This window comes from Mytilus edulis, chromosome 7 (assembly GCF_963676685.1).
Source record: "Mytilus edulis chromosome 7, xbMytEdul2.2, whole genome shotgun sequence".
NCBI lineage: Eukaryota > Metazoa > Mollusca > Bivalvia > Mytilida > Mytilidae > Mytilus > Mytilus edulis.
The window spans coordinates 61,790,836-61,813,469 of NC_092350.1; the positions used below are offsets into that span (position 1 = coordinate 61,790,836).

General features: G+C 31.1%; 1 protein-coding gene across 1 annotated transcript; it reads left to right on the forward strand.

Annotated features, from left to right (window-relative positions):
• Positions 1–675: 675 nt before the first annotated feature.
• LOC139483303 (uncharacterized) lies at positions 676–21,559 on the forward strand. Its single transcript, XM_071267333.1, has 4 exons — positions 676–760; positions 17,072–17,226; positions 19,841–19,997; positions 21,297–21,559. The coding sequence occupies exons 1-4, from the start codon at positions 676–678 to the stop codon at positions 21,557–21,559; spliced, it is 660 nt and encodes a 219-aa protein (XP_071123434.1).
• The last annotated feature ends 1,075 nt before the right edge of the window (positions 21,560–22,634 follow it).

The window sequence follows — 22,634 nt, forward strand, 5'->3', positions numbered from 1 at the left end:
ACTTTAGATACGTCTTTCGTTTACATGTGTGTAATAGTAGATTAACTATGTTTTATCCATATTGTAAGCATTGTAGGTAGAAAGCCTTATTGAAAATTGGGTTACTCTCTTTAAATACATTATTATTATTATTATTTTTATTATAATTATTATTATTATTATTATTATAAGTATAATAGCCCTGTACATTTAGACATGCAATCTGTAGACTATATCAACAGTATAAAAAATGTACAACAGTTTTATATTTTGGCAATATCAATGAAGGGGAAGGCTTGTTGGAACGACACTTTACTCGAGACAGCTTAATAAATTGAAGTAGGAATAAATTGAAAACCATATAAAACGGCTTTGGATAGGAATCGTAGAGTCAATATTAAAACATCCATTATATATCTATTTGCATTTGAAATTTTCATTTGTAAAGGGAAATCAAGGAATCGATAAACACATATCTGGAACTTCATTTTGTCAGTATTTCCGTTCAAAATTCATTTTGAATTAACTGACAAAATTGTCGTTTTCATAAATAAATGTTCTTGTTAAATATAGATTTATATACTGTTGATCAGAACCTAAAATACAGATTCAATTTTATTTTAGAACGGTGAGGCATGTCATTGTGGTGATGACCCTTATTGGTACGGCCCTGAAGATGTAAGCTATTTGTACATCATGGATTATGATTGTAATAAGAAGTGTCTTGGTGATTCTGAACAGATATGTGGTGGTGGATGGAGGTTATCAATATATAAAACAGGTAATGCGATAAAATCGTGAAGATGGGTGAAAAGTTTTGAACGATTAATTTGGAAGTTGATAGTGTAAAACATGTATAACATCCTTTAATTTGTTTTTTAAATATGGTGCAACTGAGAAAAAAGACTGAAATAAAAAGAGTCTTAATATTTCTCAGAAATTAGTACCCTGCATGTATAATATACATTCTTTTCTAAAATTGAGAAAAAAGGATTCTAGCTTTGGCAACCGAATGCAGACAATACATGCTTTTAAAATGAAGAAAAGTGACGATCACCTTTTACGTGGAATTTGGTAGTGCTTCTTGTTGCTAACATTCGACAATTATCACCATCGGTAGCCTACTTGGATCACAAATCATTATATAAAACATAATATAATTCCTTCATCAATTTATCTTGATTATATACTTTTGAAACTCTATATAATGAGGCGTCTCGTGGTCTAAACAAAATCCATATTTCAATCAAATTTGTGTATCCGTTTTCTTTCTTGTTCCGACCTAATATATTGTGGTTATAGGTTGTATATTAGTGTAACATACTTATACATGATTAATTCATAATAAGATATTGCAAGTACGTGGTTTTTACTCAATTTCTTTTGCTTAACCTAGTTTGGTGAATAGAAACAGAAATAATTGCAATCATTCTAAATAAATAGAACACATTCGATAAAATACAAATACCGTTCGTTTACAGATGTTGACATCGCATGCATTTATTTATAAAATGCCTAAGAAAAACACTGATGAACTAAAGAAAAGAACAAAATTGGAGGCGTCAACAAGGTTAAAGTGTCTTGGTTTTCAGAAAAGAATAAAATTAAGGTTATTCTTAATATTCAGAACAATGTTAATCCTTGTGGCTCAAAACACGATTTTATTTCTTTCCGATTTCGTGTTTTTGCGTTTTCTCGTTTTCGCCTTTTCGACTTTGAGATTTCACGTTTATGCCTTTTTGACTGTCACCTTTTGGCGATTTCGCGTTTTCGGGTTTTTACGTTTTCGCGATTTCACCTTTTCGCGTTTTCGCGATATACATGTTATTATAACATAACATTTAAAATATAATTGGAGACCAGACTACAAAGTATAAGTCATTCAAATGATTGTCATGTAAATTTCATATCTGTGACGTACTTATATTTTCATAAATTAGACAATTCCTTTACATTCTTTGTTGACTGAACAATAACTTTAAAATGTTTTGTTATAATAACCTGTATATCGAAAAAAAGGCGGAAAGACGAAATCGCGAAAACTCGAAATCGCGAAAAGCGAAAACGCGAAATCGCGAAATCGCGAAAACGCGAAATGGGGATTTCGGAAAGTAAAAAATATTTCGGGATTTCCGTTTTCGACTTCGACTTTTCGCGTTTTCGTTTTTTTTGCGTTTTTGACTTCGCAATTTCGCGTTACGCGTTTTCGTCCTATAGAATATGAAAGGCAAAAACACGAAAACGCGAAATGGCCTAAACCGGCTATCATAATTAAGGGTTCACTAACAAAAACACCCGTTAACTGACCATTAACAAAGTTTAACAGCGCTTAATCTATAATATTTGATCTGTGCATTGATTGATAAAGTGTTCATTCTTTAAACATTTTGTTTTTAGGATACTTACCTCATACACAAGGACAAATCAAGCTCAAATTAGTCTCAAATAACACGATACTTACAGCACCGGCCAACCAAGTCCTAACATCAAGAAGTAAAATTGAATGTGCACGGTATTGCAAATTATATGACGACTGTAAAGTGTTCGTAATGTCCACAGAAATAGGACAGTGCAGTTTGTATAACAGCTACACCATTATGTGTGAGGGAGTTCAGTCCGTACAGGGATTCCAAGTTTATATGATGAAATAAGTTTAGAATATGCTGGTGAAGAAAAGACCTATAAATAAATAAATGACATCAATTTACCATTCAATATTGTAAAAGTGTAATCCGGCACATGTTGACACTAACGTGTAAATATCTTTGACTAATATATCAAACTATTTTATTTAAAACTGTTATTAACCCAAATTTGGTTAACTTAATCAAAAAAAGAAAAGAAAAATAAGCGTCCTTGAACTGATTGAATAATAAAGTCTAGTTTTGCAGCTATTTTGACTAACGCTAAGTGCAGAATTAGCCAACCATTATTTTTTCGGGTTTACATTTTCTTAATTTATAGTATGACACAAACAAATGTCTGCAAACAATTTGTTTTCTTTTTTCTGTTTTAAAAGTAAATAAAAACCTTTAATTTAAAACAAACGTCAATTCACAAAAACACTGAACTGCGATACAAATCGCTCATCATAAGATCACACACATCAAACGAATTGATAACAACTGTCATATTCCTGACTTGGTACAGGCATTTTCCTTTGTAAAAAATTGTGATTTAATCGGGTTTCAAAGCTAGCCAATCATCTCACTTGTATGACAGTCATATGGAAATCCATTATATTGACATCTGTTTATTGATTTTGGCGTAGTTTAAGAAAAAGAAATCATTAAATTTTGTAAATTATGTGTATATCGAAATATGTTTCATGTTGATAATGCATTCATATAATCAGATTTATCGTACATTTTTTTAATTTTAAGAATAGTCAACAATAATTGCAAATAATCATTACACTTTTTAAACATAACTTTGTGTATTTTGTCGAATATCAGAATAAAACAAGTATTTTAAGAAAATGTATATCTTAAACGACATTACATTACAATATTCACTCCTGAACTATATCAAAGGAACGAATGGAAAACGAATAAAAGATCCGTCTGAATGATATTTGATTAAAAATTTAAAAACACATATCACTTCCGATGACAATTTTGCTGTAAATATTCAAGAATAGTTTGATTGTACCGATATATTTGCCGAATGAAATAACTATATCCAAAAATATTCGACAAAAGAATCGATTTTCCATTCTCGAATATATTGTCCCCCTTGTGGACCTTTCCTACGATGTGCTTATTTAACAACTTGCTAGCATTAGCCATGTCTGTAGTTGCGTTTTATATTTCAATGATTTTAAGTAATGTGATACTGGTAAATTATCAAGCTTGGGATTTCGTTACCAGAAACTAATTTAAAACCATTCTATATTATGTCATAGTTTCAAAAAATGTGGCTCTACTGGTAAATGTAATTTAACAAACTGAATGTGTCATCATGTTGTTTACGTTTATGTTATTTAAGCCCGTAAATAAAGGAACGATCCAGGTAAAATAATTCTATGAATAAACTTATTCCTAAAGATTATTGATAAGCCACAGTTATAACATTTTTTGCAAATACTGTTATATTCATGATTTTTGTATTAATATGAATTTAGATTTTAAAAAGATCAAACAAAACTAAATTTTGTAAATATATATTGCTATACATCGAAAATTACAGGAACTAATTATCTAACAAACTGTCGATGTTGCTGACTTACATTTTGACATTACAAAAGACCATAAGATTCGCGGACTGTTTATGAAGTCATTACAATAAATCCGTTGGACGTTTAATGACTGATACTGATGTCTGAGAGGTAATGATCTATTTATTATATTGAAATGACTCTGAATTGGCTTTCCGTTATTCATAATACTGATAGTTTGGTGTTTGATGTATATTATTTTTAATGTAAGCTGTAATTATTGTATCTTTCTATTTTAATGTAACCAAATGACTACTCAGTTCTATATGTTGTTCTTATGTTGTCCTTTTGGTTAGGGGAGGTTGTATTAATGTGCCTGTCACATATCAGAACCATGTAGACATTTGATATATATTATTCTATGTTATCCAGAATAGTATTTGAATTGAAAGAGAACAACATATTTTCAATAAATGACTCCGTGTCACTTTAATATTGCATGTCAAGTAAGATTTACAAAAAGTATATTACTTCTTTTGACAGATACTTTATCACATCTAAGTGCTTGTTTATATTTGTCAACTTTTTTATGTTCCAATATTTATAATAAGTAATAATTGTTTGAAGAAAATTCTCTTCATTTTATTGCATCAACTTTAATTCAATAAACACATTCTTTTCTGTATTTGAATATTTTTATGGATAGTTAGTTCCAGTTTTTTTCTTCAAATTCAGTGTGGTCAATTTAATTAGCTATCGAATCAAATAAATAAATGTCTCAATAAGTGTGTCATTCATGTCAAAGCCTTTAGATTCCCTGTTGTTGGTAAAAAGTAAAATCACAAAAATACTAAACTTCATGGGAAATTAAAGATGGAAAGTTCCTAATCAAAGGGCAGAATCAAAAGCGCACGAAATCAAACGATTGGATAACAACTGTGATAGTATTGGCTTGGTACATACATTTCTCTTTGAGAAAATGGTTGATTGAACCTGGTGTAATAGCTAACTCAACCTCAAATTTCATGACATTGTAATCGATGTGTCAAGAAAACAAACTGACATAAAAGGTAAAGATATCATAACTAGAAATAGAGCCGTCAACATTGTGTGATAATCTTAATCACTATAAAAATAAATAAATATGTAACAAGGAAGCACAACAAGCTATATAGACAACGCACATCAGCAAAAATTAGAGACGACAATACAAAATTTTATCATCCTGTTTTCTTTTGGAAGTTGATACAGAGTATTTATTAGCAAGGTCTTGTACATTCTGGTGATCTTTTTTAGGAAAAGGTCGAGACATGTTTTGACATTTTTGTTGAGGTTTTTGCAAATGATTAGTATTTGTGTTCGATTAGTTTATTCGACACCTACAAGATTGGTTCTATTAAATGTCAAGTGTTATGAAAATAAAGATGTCAGAAGTGCTCAATGAATATGTCTTCTTCTGTATATTAAACATAATAATGTTAAAACGTAACACATGTTTATATATACACATTAGTTAGTACTTTTTTCAAAAGGGAAGAAAGGAGAAATGTGTAATAGTTTACATCATTCTCATATAGAAAGAATAAACAGTTTCTGTATCTGAAAACATGTATCTTCACAAGCACAGGTAAAATATACAGTCTGTTATTTCCAAAAATTCTTTGATGATCAAAAAGTAGATATATCGAATTCGCATCTGGTGCAGAAATGCTGGTACTGTTTATGTTATTTCATCCTGCAATTATGTGTCTTGTCATACTAACACAGCCAAACATATATCGCTAGGCTGTATCTGTACAGTAAATCTTGTACCACTGCCGGACTACGTTTAAGAACCTATGGGACCTCATAATGTGTTTTTACAGTCATATTTCAATGAACTATAGATTAATTTACGTTCTGTTTGTTTCCAAGCATTCATTTAGAGCATTAAAAAATAATCCTATTTTCTGCTAACAAACAAACATGCACAGCAGGATTTACTCCTTTTTCTATGGCGCCAATAGTCGAGATTAAAACTTGAATGTATACTTTTGTAACACAAAATGAACCGTACAGATAATCTTAATTTCAGCATGGTAAAAAATTCCGAAGCATAGGACAACTCATGCATTTTTGTTTCAAATTGGACAATTTTGTGTAAGCGAATTTTACTGTTGAAATTAGTTGTTATGTTAGAATAGATTAATAATTACTTTGAGCTATGTAGGTATTGTTGACAACTACTGATCGACGACCAGTTACCAGTTACTGTCATTTGTATTTTTCCGCGCAATGTCATTTTTTTTAACGGACAAGCATCACAAAGGGCGGTTAATTAAAATGAGGCATTTCTACGAGGTAAGAAAAGAGAAACAACTCCTGCGTAACGAAGACGACGCTTTAACGATAAAAAATATCTGCTTATCTCCAAAATGATTCATAACATTAAATGTAAAAAATCAATGCTATACATTTTGTTAGAATAGTTTGAGACCGTGTTTAAAGTTATCTGACAACCTTTGATAAGAGATTTGTAACAATTTCGGTGCTGACGGTAACTTGTCCTCGGTATCGTCAAATCTCGTACGAAATCGGACGCCGTAAAAAGTCATTTTCTCGAAAATTTTGCCAATATTAAATACTGACCAATTGAAATATTAGAGTATTTTTGGTTACCACTTTCCTTGTCAACGGATAGGTTCAAATGTTCTCACGTACAGGAGATAAATGATTATACTGACAAAAAGTTACGGTAACTGGTCCTCGAAATTGTCTGCGAACTGATTGTTTGACTTAAATATTGTTTCGCAGGCCTCAAGATATTTTAAATAAAAACAATAAATGCATTTAAAGTAGGTAATCAGTCTTTTAAAGCACAAACAATTAACGGAATTAATTGCAGGATGAAAACAATAACTTTTAAGGATATTTAAATATAAGCTGTATTTGTACTTGGTTCGAAACAGGCTCTGAACCACACCGGGTTACCATGGTAACGTGAGACATTCAAATATTGTTTGCGAATTTTCAACTTATACATCCAAAAACAGCGTACACCAACAAAATAAAATACATTTCTTTTTTGTTGGTAAAGACATAAACTTTCATGTAGTAGCTGTTTCTTTTTCAAATATATCCTTATCTATTAAAAAATACCTTATTTGACACATAATACAACCTTGTCTATACCATATACAAAATTCATTGTCAAAACAGAATCTCGATATTCATTATCATTCATAGAACACATAAGGGAAGTTTTAAAAAGATCAATGCACATTATGTTGCGTCAATTTTATTTTTATAAATGACTAAATCTTTTGTGGCGACATTAAAAAAATTAAATTATCAGGATCCAAGTTATTTCCATTTGCGGTGTCAAAATGCCGGAAATGAAGTGAACAGCATTTGGATAACTTTACTGGAAATAAACATTCTATGATGTGAGAATGTAATTTTCCTGTATGAATGTTTCAATAAATCTTCAAACAAACCAAAGTGTGAATATGAATTCCATGTGAAATAAAAGGGGATCACTCTCATATACTTGGCACGCTTGTTCTGATATCTTCCGTAAGTTTTTTTTAACTCCACATGTGTGACAACTCTTAAAAAATTAATAACGTACTCATTTAATTACCAATATCAAAACGTTTGAAACGACTTAAAGATGAAAAGTGAGACTTAATATAAGATATGATATCATCAGACAACTCTACACAAGAGACCGCAGAAAATAAAAATAAACAATTAAAAGTCAGAGTAGGTTTTCCTACAGAAATCAAAACCTACACCACATAGTGAGAAGTGAAGGCCCCGAAATAACAAATTTAACACATATCAAGCCAGAATAATGAACGAAATAAAATATGAAACATAGCAACAAACGACAAATGACAGAATCCTGACTTAAAACAGGCACATACATAATGTTGATTTAACTACTTTGACGGCGCCAATCGTTCCCTATCCTGGGACAGTGTTATACAATGAAATATAGGAACAAATTATAACTATCAATGAAAAGACGTCACTAAATGGATATTACAAGAGCACATTCAAAAAACAAAACTAGTGGACATTGCACATGTTGCAGGGTTGTTACGCATCACCACAAGAATGAGACACTGGTACGTTTTAAGAGTAATCGAAGTTACTAACAGCTAGTTTAAATCAACTTATTTCTCACTTGTTTAAGTTTGTTTTCTGTAATTTGTTGTACATTCGAAATTTTGAGCTGAAAACTATCCTGATCTTTTTTAGTTTACATACTCGAACTATCTTAAAATGTGTGTTTACGTTTGATGAAACATTTGTATTTCCAAATTTTTATCTAGAAAGGTATTATAGATATAAAAAAAAAGAAAATAACAAAATTAGCGGTTATACATAGCTATCATGACTCGTTAGCAATTTTCTTGATTGACAATCGATTTTTGTGATATTACTTTTTTCCCAACTAAACAGAGAAACATTTTGGTAAAGCTGTAATTCACCGAACTTCTTTTTCATATGTAATGTACCAACTACATGTATGTAAAAAAGATTGATTTGAAAATCTGTTTATAATTTTAGGAAACATTCAACCATTGTCTTTTTAAACGTATATTTCCTCAAATTACGTTACATTTCAAAAACGTTGAAGTTTGAATATATTGATCTAGTTCTTTAATTTAAAGAGATATGACTTATTCAATTGTACTTTGTGTATATAAAGGGACAACACTGGTAGATAGTAGATAACCGAATCTGATCAATTTAACAATTACAGTTGTTATCAAATAGTCATTGTCTATGTATGTTGGTATTTGATTTTGTTTGCACGTCAGTGTTTCTGTTTTTCCGTTGTTTTCCTCTTATATTTGATGGGCTTCAATCGGTTTTAATTTTAACCCGTGTTTGTTTTTTCTCAATTGAATGATGACTTTTGAACAGTTATATACTGATGTTGCTTTTATTAGACCCTTAATTAAAAAAAAATCGTAATTGAATATTTTTCAAAGTGTTTTAAATAAAACATTTTAGAGCATTGCAATTAAAATACATACTTTGAAAGCGACAATGGCACAATATTCATCTTAAGCAACAATACTGTATATATAATACAAATTACAAGATCGTATGAAAATATCTGAAATAAGAAATAGAACATTGTCTACAACTTTAAAGAAGACTCGTCTAAATGATTAACCATTCATAATTTGAAATATAAAAACCTTGTAGTTTGGTAAATCCATGCTTAAGGTAGCACAATACAAAGATTTTATAACTCCAACTCCTAAGTTTTAAAATGCTCTAACTTTCTTAATAATGCTTGAAAATTTATAAAAACGGTAGTTATGGATAGCTAACAGATGATTATTCTTTCAAATTATTGCAATGTTAGTATTATGCAACAATTATGTAACCAAATATAATGTTAACTGTGTCTAAAATATTTTTCACCAAATTTCTACTTTTAATTGAAATTAGCTTCTGCATAGGTTTTCCTAGAGAGTTGATTTTGTTACATGTTGTTTCTAACAACCAAATTTTCACCTAATCAAACATTATCTCCTTGCATGTGGTTAGAATGTTTCCACTACGTAGAGATTTATGAGAGAATGGAATACCAAAGGGACAATTTGAGACACCCTTTTGAAGCCCATGATGTGTTGATTTAGATTTATTTTGTTAAAATTTTATGTATAGTTAAAGAGATGATAGAGCTAAATCTATTCAAGTGAACTGACCTAAATGTTGCCACTAGATACATAATAATTGCAAAATAATTATATTGCATTCATTTAAAAGATTTATCTTTTATCTATCTATACAAACATGCCATACCTCTTTTATTATTTTTATGCATTCATACGGAAGTTACATCATTTTAAAGGTTAGTGATTGGAAGTAAACAAATCTTTGTATTGTGCTACCTTAAAAGTAGTTTTAAAGGACAGACAATAAAAGTTTGTTAAATAAAAAATTGACCTGCCGGCTTTTTACACGATTCTATATTTTCTGATTGAGATATAACAATCGTTACAATAATATTATAAGAACCAGTTATTACATAAAAAGTAAATTAACAAGAAATATTGAAATCCAAGGAAAGTACAACACGGAAAGTTCCAATGGCAAAATCAAAAGCTCTCAACAGATATAACAAATGGAGAACATATTACTTTCATGGAACTGGCTTTCATTGTGTAGAACATGGTTGATTAAACTTGATTTTAGAGATCGCGCATGCACTTAATTGTATGGCAGACACATACAATTCCTTACGTTGATAGCCATATATAAGTAAAAGAAACAGACATGGTCGGAGTTTAGTGTTAGGTCCATTTTCACGGTTATAGTATACAGTTTTATTTAAGGGACCAGCTGAGGACCACCACCGGGTGCGGGATTTCTGGCTGCGTTGAAGACCCATTGGAGGCCTTCAGCTGTTGTCTGCTCTTTGGTCATGTTGTTGTCTCTTTGACATACTATTCTCCATTTTATTATAGGTCAAAATATCAAGAATTTGGGTACAGCTCTAAATATAAAAGCATTATCTTAATCTTTAAAAACCAAACAAAATGGCTTAAAAACTTCTTTAGACAAAACACATGTGCATGAATGAAAGACAGGAATAGAAAAAATGACAATAACACGATGGTTTGATTCACAAATACGTCAAAAGGATATTACCAAAAACCTTACCAAACAATAAGGTTTACAATTCACTAACACAAATAAAGAGAACATTAACATAATTATGTCAATATAAAATGAAATTTTACCAAACAATAAAGTTGACAATTCCCTAACACAAATAATGAGAACATTAAAAATGTCAATATGATATGACATTGATATAAATGATGCATTGAATCAATTTCCGATACACATCTTGTTTTAACAATTCTATCAGAATTCGTTAGTATAATACAAACTTTTACATTGCATCTATCCAAATATTTGTTCAAATGATCGAACAGTTTTATGCTTTTAAATTAAATTTAAATCTCCAAAGTTTCCTTTTTAATTGTGTGAAATAGGAAATGCGAACTTCTATAAATTATTGTTCAAAATGTATTCTTTTTGGATGCTCATCTCCAAAATAGATCATCAATATAGACATTGGTCTATTAATTTATCTTGTGGTTACATAAATATTTTGTGTGTTTAGGCAAGGTGAATAAAATTTTACGACATTTGAGATGAGGAGAAACGTTATGAAACTATAAACCAGCAGCTTTTGACACCTTGGGACATACGTATTTAATATATAACATTACCTTTATTTTGTTTAAAGGAGCTGTTTAAGTCTAAAGTAGGTACATCCTATTGAATAAGTGACAAGTATCATGGTTATAAAGCTGTTTGGCCTTTTGATGTGTGTTTATTCTACGGAATCATTAAAGGTAATATTATTTAAGTCTGATTAATATATAAATATTCTTATATTTTATTGCGAGTGCACACAACCGACTACCTTTATGTTTAAAAACACAAAACGTATTTTTTGCAATATTAAAAAGTTAACTTTAAAATGTTTATAGCACTCAGCATAGAGATAAAGTTTGAAAGTCTGACAATTTTGGTTTTCTATATACATATCATGTAAAATTTGGCGTAAAATGATTATATCCACATTCAAAAAGCTATAAAAAAATATCAATGAAATCACCAGATTTTGAAGAATGGTCTTTTAATCTATATGTTATAAAACTTTTTTTTTACAAAATCCAAACAAGCGAACCTGCTCAATAAAACAGGAATATTACAGCTGCAGTTATTAAATACAGGATTTTTTTTCTAATCATGTTGCCTGAAACATGGCTTTTAAAGGTGGCTTTTACTTTTGAATTTACTCAGCGCAACAAACCGAATGAATCAAAAGACTCCCGGTATTGACACAATATACACACATATTTTAAAGGGTATTTATGTAAATATGTTACATGTCGTGAATGGTGTGAAAAGGGAAGTATGGTATTATGTATATGCCTCTGTCTGTGTAATGATAGTCCTCAAAGGTATCACGAGCCTGGCATAAACATACTGAGTGTTGTAAAATTGCTTTAATATAAGTTTGAAAATTATTTTAGATTAAGGAATATATATTTTTAATGCAAAACTCGGGTTCCATGTCCGACAGTAGCTATTCTTTTTTTGTCCATTTAGGTGTATAGTTCTTCGTGTGTGTTATATATCATCATACTTTGAATATGATTTTTGTAATCAAATTATCCCTCAAATATTATCGAAGAGACATTGATTATTGGAATGAGCAAGTGGTGCAGAATTGTTGCTACCATGTATGCTATGATACTAAATTGATTACACGATACAAAAAATGTGCGTTTCAACTTTTTGTTAGACAGTTCCGATATCAGTTTTAAGTGTTTTCGACGACTACTATTACAGAATATATTGGCTCAGCGCTAAACACCACGAAACATGGATTTAAAAAAGAGAGGGAATATCCTCCCCCTCTCCCACTCCGAAAAACATTGACATGATCAGTTAAATATCGTGCATTTTTATTTGTTATTTATCTATGAATAAAGTAAATATTTCTTTCATTTACGTAAACCCTAACGACGAGGTTTTATAGTTTTGTGAAAATGTGAGGATGAATGAAAAGGAATCAAATTTGGTATGATTGCCAATGAGACAACTATCTACAAGAGACCACATGATGTAAAATTCAACAAATTTATGTCACCGAACGTCCTTCAACAGTTAGCTAAGTCTCGTATTTTGGGACAATTGATCACTTTGTGGTAAAAGCATGAAACTTTGAACAGTGTTAGTTATGATGCATATAAATATTTTTGGATATGAAGCTTTAAAAAAAGAATTCAAAATGGCCGCCAACAGTCATGAGGCAGAGTCCAAAAAAAATGGTAAAACTGATCATTTGGATATAAATGCACAACACTTAACAGATTGCTAGTCATGATGATAATTAATCTTTTTCCAAATATGGAACAATAAAAATAATTCCATAATGGCTGCAAATTCAAAATGGCCGCAATAAATTAAAAGATAGAGTAAAAAAATTGTTAGAATTGATCACTTTATTGTAAAAGCATGAAGCTTTGCACAGTGTTACATGTAATTATGATGCTTATAAACATTTTGGGTTATGGAGCCATACAAAATATTGGCCAACAATGGTCACCAACTTCAAAATAGCCGCCGACAGTCATGAGGCAGAGTAAAAAAAATGGGATACCTGCCAAATTTCAAAATGTCCATGGGGGTTTAACGTGCAAGATGGCTCTTATAGTCCAACAAAACTTTCAAGGGGGCCTTCAAAATATATTATAATGTTGTTGTATTTTTTCTTTTCATACTTTTACAAGCCTATTGCCATTGTAAAATTGATTGTTTTGTTTAAATGTGTAGACAAAATTGTTTTCTAAATTTCCATTTTGGAGCCTTCATGGGAGAATCCCCCGCAAATAGTGACAGTTGGCAGGTATGATTAATGGTAGAATTGATCGTTTGAATATAAATGCACAAAACTTTACATTTTGTTAGTTATGGTGCTTATTTATCTTTTTCAATATGGAACAATAAAAAATAATTCCATATGTCCGACAAATTCAAAATGGCCGCCAAAAGTCAAAAGAATCCAAACAAAATTGTTATAATTGGTCCTTTTATATAGTCCAGCTGACATTATTTAGAAATTTCATGAAATGAAATACGATTGATGCTTGAAGGCATTTATGTGTCCACTGAAAACTTAGATGAGGGATCTTGAATAACACTGTCTTTCATTAACCAAAAAGTACGTTGGCACAAATCTTGCAACTTAAAAACTCAACAAGAAAAAGCCGAATAGAACAGAAAAAAGGACATCATAAGAGAGAATAGATGATTAAGCAACAACATCTAAAAAGAAAACTAGACATAGCTTTTCCGTTCAGTCCATCAGTAACCCGTCTGTGGGCTTCTTGTGTAATGAAAATTAGCAAGAAGCCTTTCATGAGTCCTCAACGTTTGGTCAAGATACACGTACGAGAGATGAGTATTAAATTAAATGACACGTTGTTACTTGCAAAGTAAAGCGTTTGTGATCTAATTCCACAGAAGCAAAGTACCACTCTAAATGTTAAGGTTCCTTATATAATCGAGCATCTCTAATTGAAATGAAATATGATATTGTCGAATCTAAGAAGGAAAGGCTAATCCATGGTATTGCATTTTCAGAACTAGTCTCTTTTATAAATAAAACAAGGTCATGCGATGAGACCATACCTGTTTACAAGTTGTCAGATCTGTGGAACTTTATATGGAAAGAATAACACGTCTAGGTGCTGATGTTCAATTTCGAGTTAATAGTTGTTGACTTAAAGACAGAATTGTATCTAATTTCCCTGACTTAGATCCTTACAAACAAGGCCGTGCAAACATTCTCATTTAAAAGATGACACTGGTCCTGCTTTGAAGAGAGTCGGTTCAAGCCACCATTTTCTACATTTGAGAATGTCTGTACAGTTTACCAAGTCAGGAATATGACAGTTGTTGTCCATTTGTTTGATTAGTTTTATCATTTGATTTTGTCGTTTGTTTAGGGACTTTTCGTTTTGAATTTTCCTCGGAGTTCAGTATTTTTGTTATTTTACTTTCTAGAAGACTTGGATAATAAGTTTGTCAACATATCAAAAGCAGCTACGTTTGTTCGTAAAGATTTTTTCGAATTAAATTCGGAATTTAAAGGAACCTTTCCATAGGAATGTCAGGAAGCTTCTGTACCCTAGTCTTTGCTTTCTTTGGTCATTATGATACAGTTTGGACCCATCATCATTGATCGTTCATATTCTCAGTCTACATTAATAATAGCATATCTTCTGATGTATACATGTAGTTGTAAAAAGAAACTGTCACATGAAACTCAGATTGTGCTTATTTGAAACCTGATCCACTGTGGGACTAGAAAACGTGATCCAGTAGATACATGTACTTTCTTCAAACTTTGACTAATTTCGACCAAGTGTTAACATTTTCTACTTCCATGGCCAATGAGGTATTGTTTGCCCTGCCAACCTATTAAAACCTGTATTTAGTTCATCTGCTGTAGACAACATTGACCACAATCCAAGCAGTATATCGTCAACAAGATTATTTCATGATACAGATATATCTTTACTCAAACATATTTCAGAGGATGTTTAAGGCGTTGTTCAAACATTTGACCAATCTGAACCTGTATTGATATGCCAGTCAAAAAGAGTTATTTTTTTACCAGATAGTTATTAAAATCCTCCATTAGATCGAGTGAACCAGATATCCCATTAGTTGAATAAGAAATTTCAATCATATGTCTTTATTCCCATCTGCATTAAAAGGAGAATTCAAATGGCGGAAACATGTTGCAGAAAATTCAAGTGTTCAGGCTAAAGTGGGTACAAATATGTCATGGTCCGCCTATCATGCAGCAGTACTGTTAGATGGGAAAAAAATTACCACCAGTGTCTGCCCTTCTACCTCTGTTTCAGGAGCAAGCAAAATATGTAGTAATAATAAAACATTATTCGTAGCGGTGTAAGAAAGATTAATCCAGGGAAAACTCCAGTTGTTGCCTTTGACACACCCCTTTTGTACAGTAGAAAAATGAATACAATGGAACTGGCCTCAGATGTATAGTAGGAAAACTTTATTATTATGTTCAGTGGCTTACACATAGAAATGGCTGAGTTTAAAGATCTTGCTAGTTGGCGGCTTGAAGAAAGTTAATGGAATTGTGTTTTAGTAAATGCACAGGTTACATCACAAGGTACAGCTGATTCATTCCTAAAGGGTCCTCATGTTACAAAAACACGTAGAGCACACCAAGTTACAGCGTGCACACTTTATCGTCTATTGACAAACGCTTACTGCTAATACAACGATGTTTTGAGGGATGATGAGGTTATCTTAGAATTTGAAGAGCGGTTTTCATCAAATTTTGAATTTTAAATTGAACATAGCCGTCATTTGAAAATATAATATATGCATCCAGGTATTAATGATACATTGTAGGCCTTTGTCAATATCAAATGATCAGTTTTACAGATTTGATAACTTTCTATCACACAATGATGGTGTAAACATACTAATACTGACAAACTCATTGAACGCCATTTTTATGATTTCTATATTATTAGGTTTAAAAAAATAATAACTGACATATCTTAATTGTATTTCCTTAAGTTTGTGATATATTCTGGACTCATTACAATTGGAAGACTTCCATCAAGTCAATGACTTTATACTTATGTCGGCCATCTTGTATTTGGCGGCCATATTGTTTTTTTTTCGTGGCCAATATCTCAATTTTGTCTATACTCCTTAAACTATCATTATGCCAAGTTTCATGCTTTTACCATCAAGTGATCAATTATTCTGATATCCGCTAGACTATACCAGCATGAATTCAGATTGTATTTTACTTAAAAGCTACTGAATCATATAATAAAATTAAAATGAGGTTTGTCGTCCATGAATCTTAGATTGCTTGTTCATGCTTTGCAGATTTTTTATTTCTATATATTCTAATAGTCATTCAATCTTAAGCATATTCAATTAATAGATGTAAAAAAAGAAAGTACATTCTTTTGTATTATAACTTTTTCTTTTTCAGTGTCAAGTACAAGTTATTGGTGAGTTCCTTTTTTCAAAAATATTTGATGTATAATGATAATATTTGAAACCCGTTATGATATTATTTTCAACATGAAAACAGCTGCAAGATATTTTAAACAACCATACAAAAACTAGGGGTTGAGTAGTATTGTATTCATTTTGTTTTCTTGTAAATTTCAAAGATACATATATAAAAATACATTCCTCTTTTTCCTTGAAAAGTATATTACATGTTTGACCAGCATTTCACCTCTACGGTATGCAACACATGCAGTTATTTATATTTTCTTACATTATTTACAAAAATCTGTATTTTAAGATATTCCAGTGTCTTTTGAACAGGTAGCAATGAGTATGTTGGATGTTTCGTTGATACATATACAAGACTGTTACCACATGTATATTTGTTGAATGACGAAACATTACCCCCAGATATGGAAAACAACTTGTGTTTCCTTTACTGCAAAGAGCAGGGTTATATGTACTCTGGAACACAGGTATGGTTGTAATAGTGTGTAAATACATTTAACACCTTGCAAGTGGTATCCTAGAAAAACCACGGAAGCAACAAATGATAACATGTATATTCATTAATTGACTTACAAACACATTCAAAAATAATTTGAATAAAGCAAAATTACTTTCAAAATGTACTTCAATAATAAAGGACAAGAACAATGTAACGGCTAGCACTAACTAAAAACACATTTCAGATTTTTTTCTTCCTTTCGCGGTTGGTTGAATTTTTAATATAGTTTATTGAAAATTGTCGAATTGATGTTATTGAGTAGTAAAGGTAGTAAAGGCTATTAAAAAAAAAATATAAACAGAAATATAATTTAAAAAAAGGTGTTTTTCATAACTAAGGACATACATTTAATAAGCATGATCATTAAAGTGTTTTAAAACAGTTGCATTCAAAATTTGTTTGCATTGTATGTTTCACATCAGACTCGGACTTCTCTTGAACTGAGTTTTAATGTGCGTATTGTTATGCGTTTACTTTTCTACATTGGCTAGAAGTACAGGGGGAGGGTTAAGATCTCACAAACATGTTTAACCCCGCCGCATTTTTGCGCCTGTCCCAAGTCAGGAGCCTCTGGCCTTTGTTAGTCTTGTATTATTTTAATTTTAGTTTCTTGTGTACAATTTGGAAATTAGTATGGCGTTCATTATCACTGAACTAGTATATATTTGTTTAGGGGCCAGCTGAAGGACGCCTCCGGGTGTGGGAATTTTTCGCTACATTGAAGACCTGTTGGTGACCTTCTGCTGTTGTTTTTTCTATGGTCGGGTTGTTGTCTCTTTGGCACATTCCCCATTTCCATTCTCAATTTTTTAAAACAGCCTATGATGGGCCATCAGTTTCCGTGATTTGAATTAAAACGTTGATTTAAAACGTTATTGGTTCAAATATACACAAAAGCAATATGTCTTTGTTTTAATAAAGTCTGATAATGATACATTTAAAGCAGATTCAAAAGGATTCACCTGTATTTAGAGGTATACTTTTTGAGGCTTATTGTGTGTCTTATGTGATACTGAATACATTCCTGTCATTTTAAAAATGACAAAAGAAGTTTTAAAATTTCAAAAAATGATAACTTTTTCTCATCGTTTTTGAAGACAAAAAACGAAATAAATGTCGTGCTACTTAAGGTTTATTTCTGTAGCCATGTGAACTGCAATTTAAAAAAAACAGCACAGCCCTACGGTTCTGGAAATTGGTATACCTCCCAACCGGTATTTTCGGAAGCATGATATAATGTATATAGTTTCATTGCATTTGATAGAAACAAGGATAATGTGGCAGATTAAACCTTAATTGTTGCAGAACATCCACAGACTTTTATGAATATAGTGTTGTTATAAACATTCGAATATAGATTACTCACTAGATTAAGTATGATGTACAGAGTTTATTGTTAACGAAAAGTCCTTACAACTTTTAAATTCAGAAATCCTTGTAATGAGTCACATGAGTCTTGTACATCCTAAAAGGAATATTTGAAATTGTCCATATTTATATTTGTTATAACCATTATTTAAATGTATAAATTCGTTTTAAGGAAATCATTGCAAGCAATGTACGCAATAATTCTCTGTCTTGCAAGAACCAAGTTATCAAATATTAGAGTTCAAGCTGAAAGGCTGCGTATTTTCTATAAAAAAAATCGACATGAACAATGCATCAACTTATGGGTACATACTCCTTTAATTAATTTGCCTAAAACACTTTGTAAAGAAAAAAGCCATGGATGAATATATATTCCATATACTTTTTATTTCTTTTCAAATGGGCACTCTTGACAAATATAGTTGATTTTGACAAAGGAAAATAAGGATGTATCGGTATGTTTTTCAGTTGTGTCTTTGCGTCAAGATATTTACCTGTCTAGAGGGTCCGAGTACACAGTTATCATCCTTTGATTTTCGTTGCCGACGAGTCCAAAGTGTGGACAGTGTGTTACTTGTCATTTTTTTTTAAAACCCTTCCAAATTTAATTTTTAATTTTTTATGTCTCAAATATCAAATAGGGGATAAAATTACACTGTAAAAAAAAAAGATTCATGAATTATAAAATAAAGTAGTGATTTGGTCCAGCTAAAAAAGGTTAACAATCAGCATTTCGGAAGCTGTCAAAAGATTTCAAGACCCCTTTAACATAAAATTGTCCATATTTCGAGTTAGAGCCGATGAAGTTTCTATTATTTTGTTAAAACTTGTTCCAAAAGTAGGACAACACACTGTAAAAACATTATTGAGCTAGCGCAGGTGTTTTATTTATAATTTCCATTTATTATCCAAAAGAAATGCACTATGAAATAACTGTGTTTTCGGACCATACATTTTTTCCAGTAAACAGCCTCTTTACGAATACACAATGGAATATGTGGCAAACGAGTATGACAATAAGACATCAGTTCAAAATTTGAATTATATATTTGGTCATGAAAGCAAAAAGGGAACTAGTCAATACAAATGTGTAGTCCTGATAAAAATCAACAGTGGGATTACAGACAAAATCTTTGTTATCATTAACTTTCTGGTTCTATATAGACATCATACTGTTCACTAGAACCGAAAATACAGATTTTAATTATTTTCAGAGTCATAGGGAATGTTGGTGTGGTGATGACCCTTATCAATTCGGCCCTGAAGATGTACACGATTGGTACATCCAGGATTATGATTGTAATCGGGAGTGTCTAGGTGATTCTGAACAGATGTGTGGGGGTGGATGGAGGTTATCAGTGTATGAAACAGGTTTGTATACTGATTCGTGAATATACATGCATACTTTAACATGTTTAAGAAAAAGCATCAGTAGCATACTGCTGATCAACTAAATAAAGGCAACAGTAGTATACCCCTGTTCAAAACTCATAAATCCATGGATAAAAAACAAAATCGGGGTAAAAAACTAAAACTGAGGGAAACGCATTAAATATAAGAGGAGAACAACGACACAACATTAAAATGTAACACACACACAGAAACGGTCTAAGCATTAGACAAATCCTATGAGAATAACAAATTTTACATCAAAACCATATACATGAAGTTTGGATAGATCAGTACCGTGACACGTCTTATAGTAATGTGAATTCACACTCAAAAATAAGAGGAAACAAACGACACAACGAAAACACAACGTTAACGGTGTAGCTGGCTGTCATACATGTTAAACAAACACTAAGTTATCAAGTGAGAGGAAATAGATGGGTTTCAAACTAAAACCGAGGGAAAAAATTGACAAACAGAGAAAAACTATGCAACATATGATTGGTTAACTCATATACATTGTTTGTATTCTTGTTCGTTTATGTTTCACCTAGTAAACAGAAACTGGAATAGTTGCTATTATTGATATTTATCTGACAATTTTGATCATTTTCCAATGTTTAACGTAACACGAGTAGTGCTACAGATAGAACCGAATCTGCTTAACTTTCCAGTATACCTGACATCATTAGGTGTTTTGTGGGGTTCGTCTTACGCAGTGTTTTATTTTTTCTATGAGGCGTTTTTGAACTATTTTTTTTGCCATGTTGTTTTTGTCTGTTTATATGTAACTTTCATATATTTCACATGTTTCACCTCTCTTTTGGAGCTCAGATGTTCGCTCTGAACAAACAAATCAAATCACAAAAACACCACGAATCGATTCAGAATAACTTTAATAAAACAACAACTTGAGGTGTCAACAAGTTGAAGGTGTCATGCTAATCTGACAAGAAAATTATGATAACAAATATGCTAATGCTAGTACGATGTTCATCCTTTTATCACTACGAAATCCAAAAGAGGCTTTTTATTATATTCAGTGATTGTAAACTGGCATAAACATTTTGCCCTTCTTTTCTATATTGATGACAACAATTGGTTTTAATTCCAACAAAAGATGCAAGAATGTAAAAAAGAGCTAAATTTTGTAATTCCATTAGTTGATGGAAAATTGAAGGTTTGTGTAGCAAACAAATTACATAGTTAACACTCTTATTTTTTATATGTGAAAACTTTATAGAAGTATTGAATTGAATTTTGTAAATGTTGTTTTCACAGGATACCTACCGTTAAAACCAGGGCACATTCAGCTCAAATTAGTCTCCAATAACACGATATTAACAGCACCTGCCAACCAAGTCCTGACATCAAGAAGTAAAATTGAATGTGCACGGTATTGCAAATTATCTGACGACTGTAAAGTGTTCGTAATTTCCACAGAAACAGGAAAGTGCAGTTTGTATAACATGTATGACAGCTACACCGTTATGTGTGAGGGAGTTCAGCACATACAAGGATTCCAAGTCTATATGATGAAATAAGTTTTTAATATACAAGTGACAAAACTGTAAATACAGAAAAATCGACCTTTTAATGTTGACTAAGATAGAAAACAATTTGTTTAAAATAGTAGTAACCCTGAAATTATGTTTTGTTTTAATAAAAGACCTTTTTCGAAAGCTTGAAAGATAGGAAATTAGCGTTGGTGTGCCCATAGGTTTATTCAACCTATAATAACACTCAGTGAAAAAATGACTGAACATTTTCCATAAAATATCGTCAAGTTAAATTGTAGTTCATTTACATTGAGCAAACTACAAAACATCAGTGACAGCTCTTCCGATACTAATTTTAAAACAAAGACATGGATCAAACTATATATTTCGTTTGTTTAAAAAACGATTGATTGAAATTATTGTAAGTTGTCTTTAACAGTTATTCCAGTGGGACTATAACTGGTACGTTGTACCATTAATTCCTACTCTTGTGTGTTAATTGATTTTGGTGCAGTTTAAAAAGTTAAATCGTACATATTCAGCAAATATATATCATTTTGTTAATTATGTTAATATGGCAAACATGGTTGATGTTTTATGGTGATAACGCATTTTTTTTGACAGCATACAAATAATCAAATGTGTCGTAAATTTATCAAATTGGGACACTTTATCAAAAAAGTTCGACGAGAGAATCAATGTTTCTTTGGCAATTATATTTTTGATTTATGTGACATTGCAAAATAAGGTGTTCAGTTTTACTTACTTATTAGTCTTTCATTAATTTTGCGATACAGATAATAGTCATTAAATATTTAATAAAATAATTGCTTTTGGGTGTAAGCTATGCTTACCAATTGTTTCGGTTGAAGGATATTGCAAAGTAAACACTTTAAATGTTGCATTCGTAAAATCAGAAGTGAAAACAATATTTTCCTTGAGATCAACAGATCAATGATTATTAAAGGTGTTTTTTGGACCATACACATATCACTTAAAGAAAACGCTTTCTTGAAAATAATTATCTGTTGTTTTACAATGATTTAATGAACATTGCAAACTAGGATGTTCATTGTCACTAACTGCTTCGTCTTTCATAAATGACAACATTCATTAAATA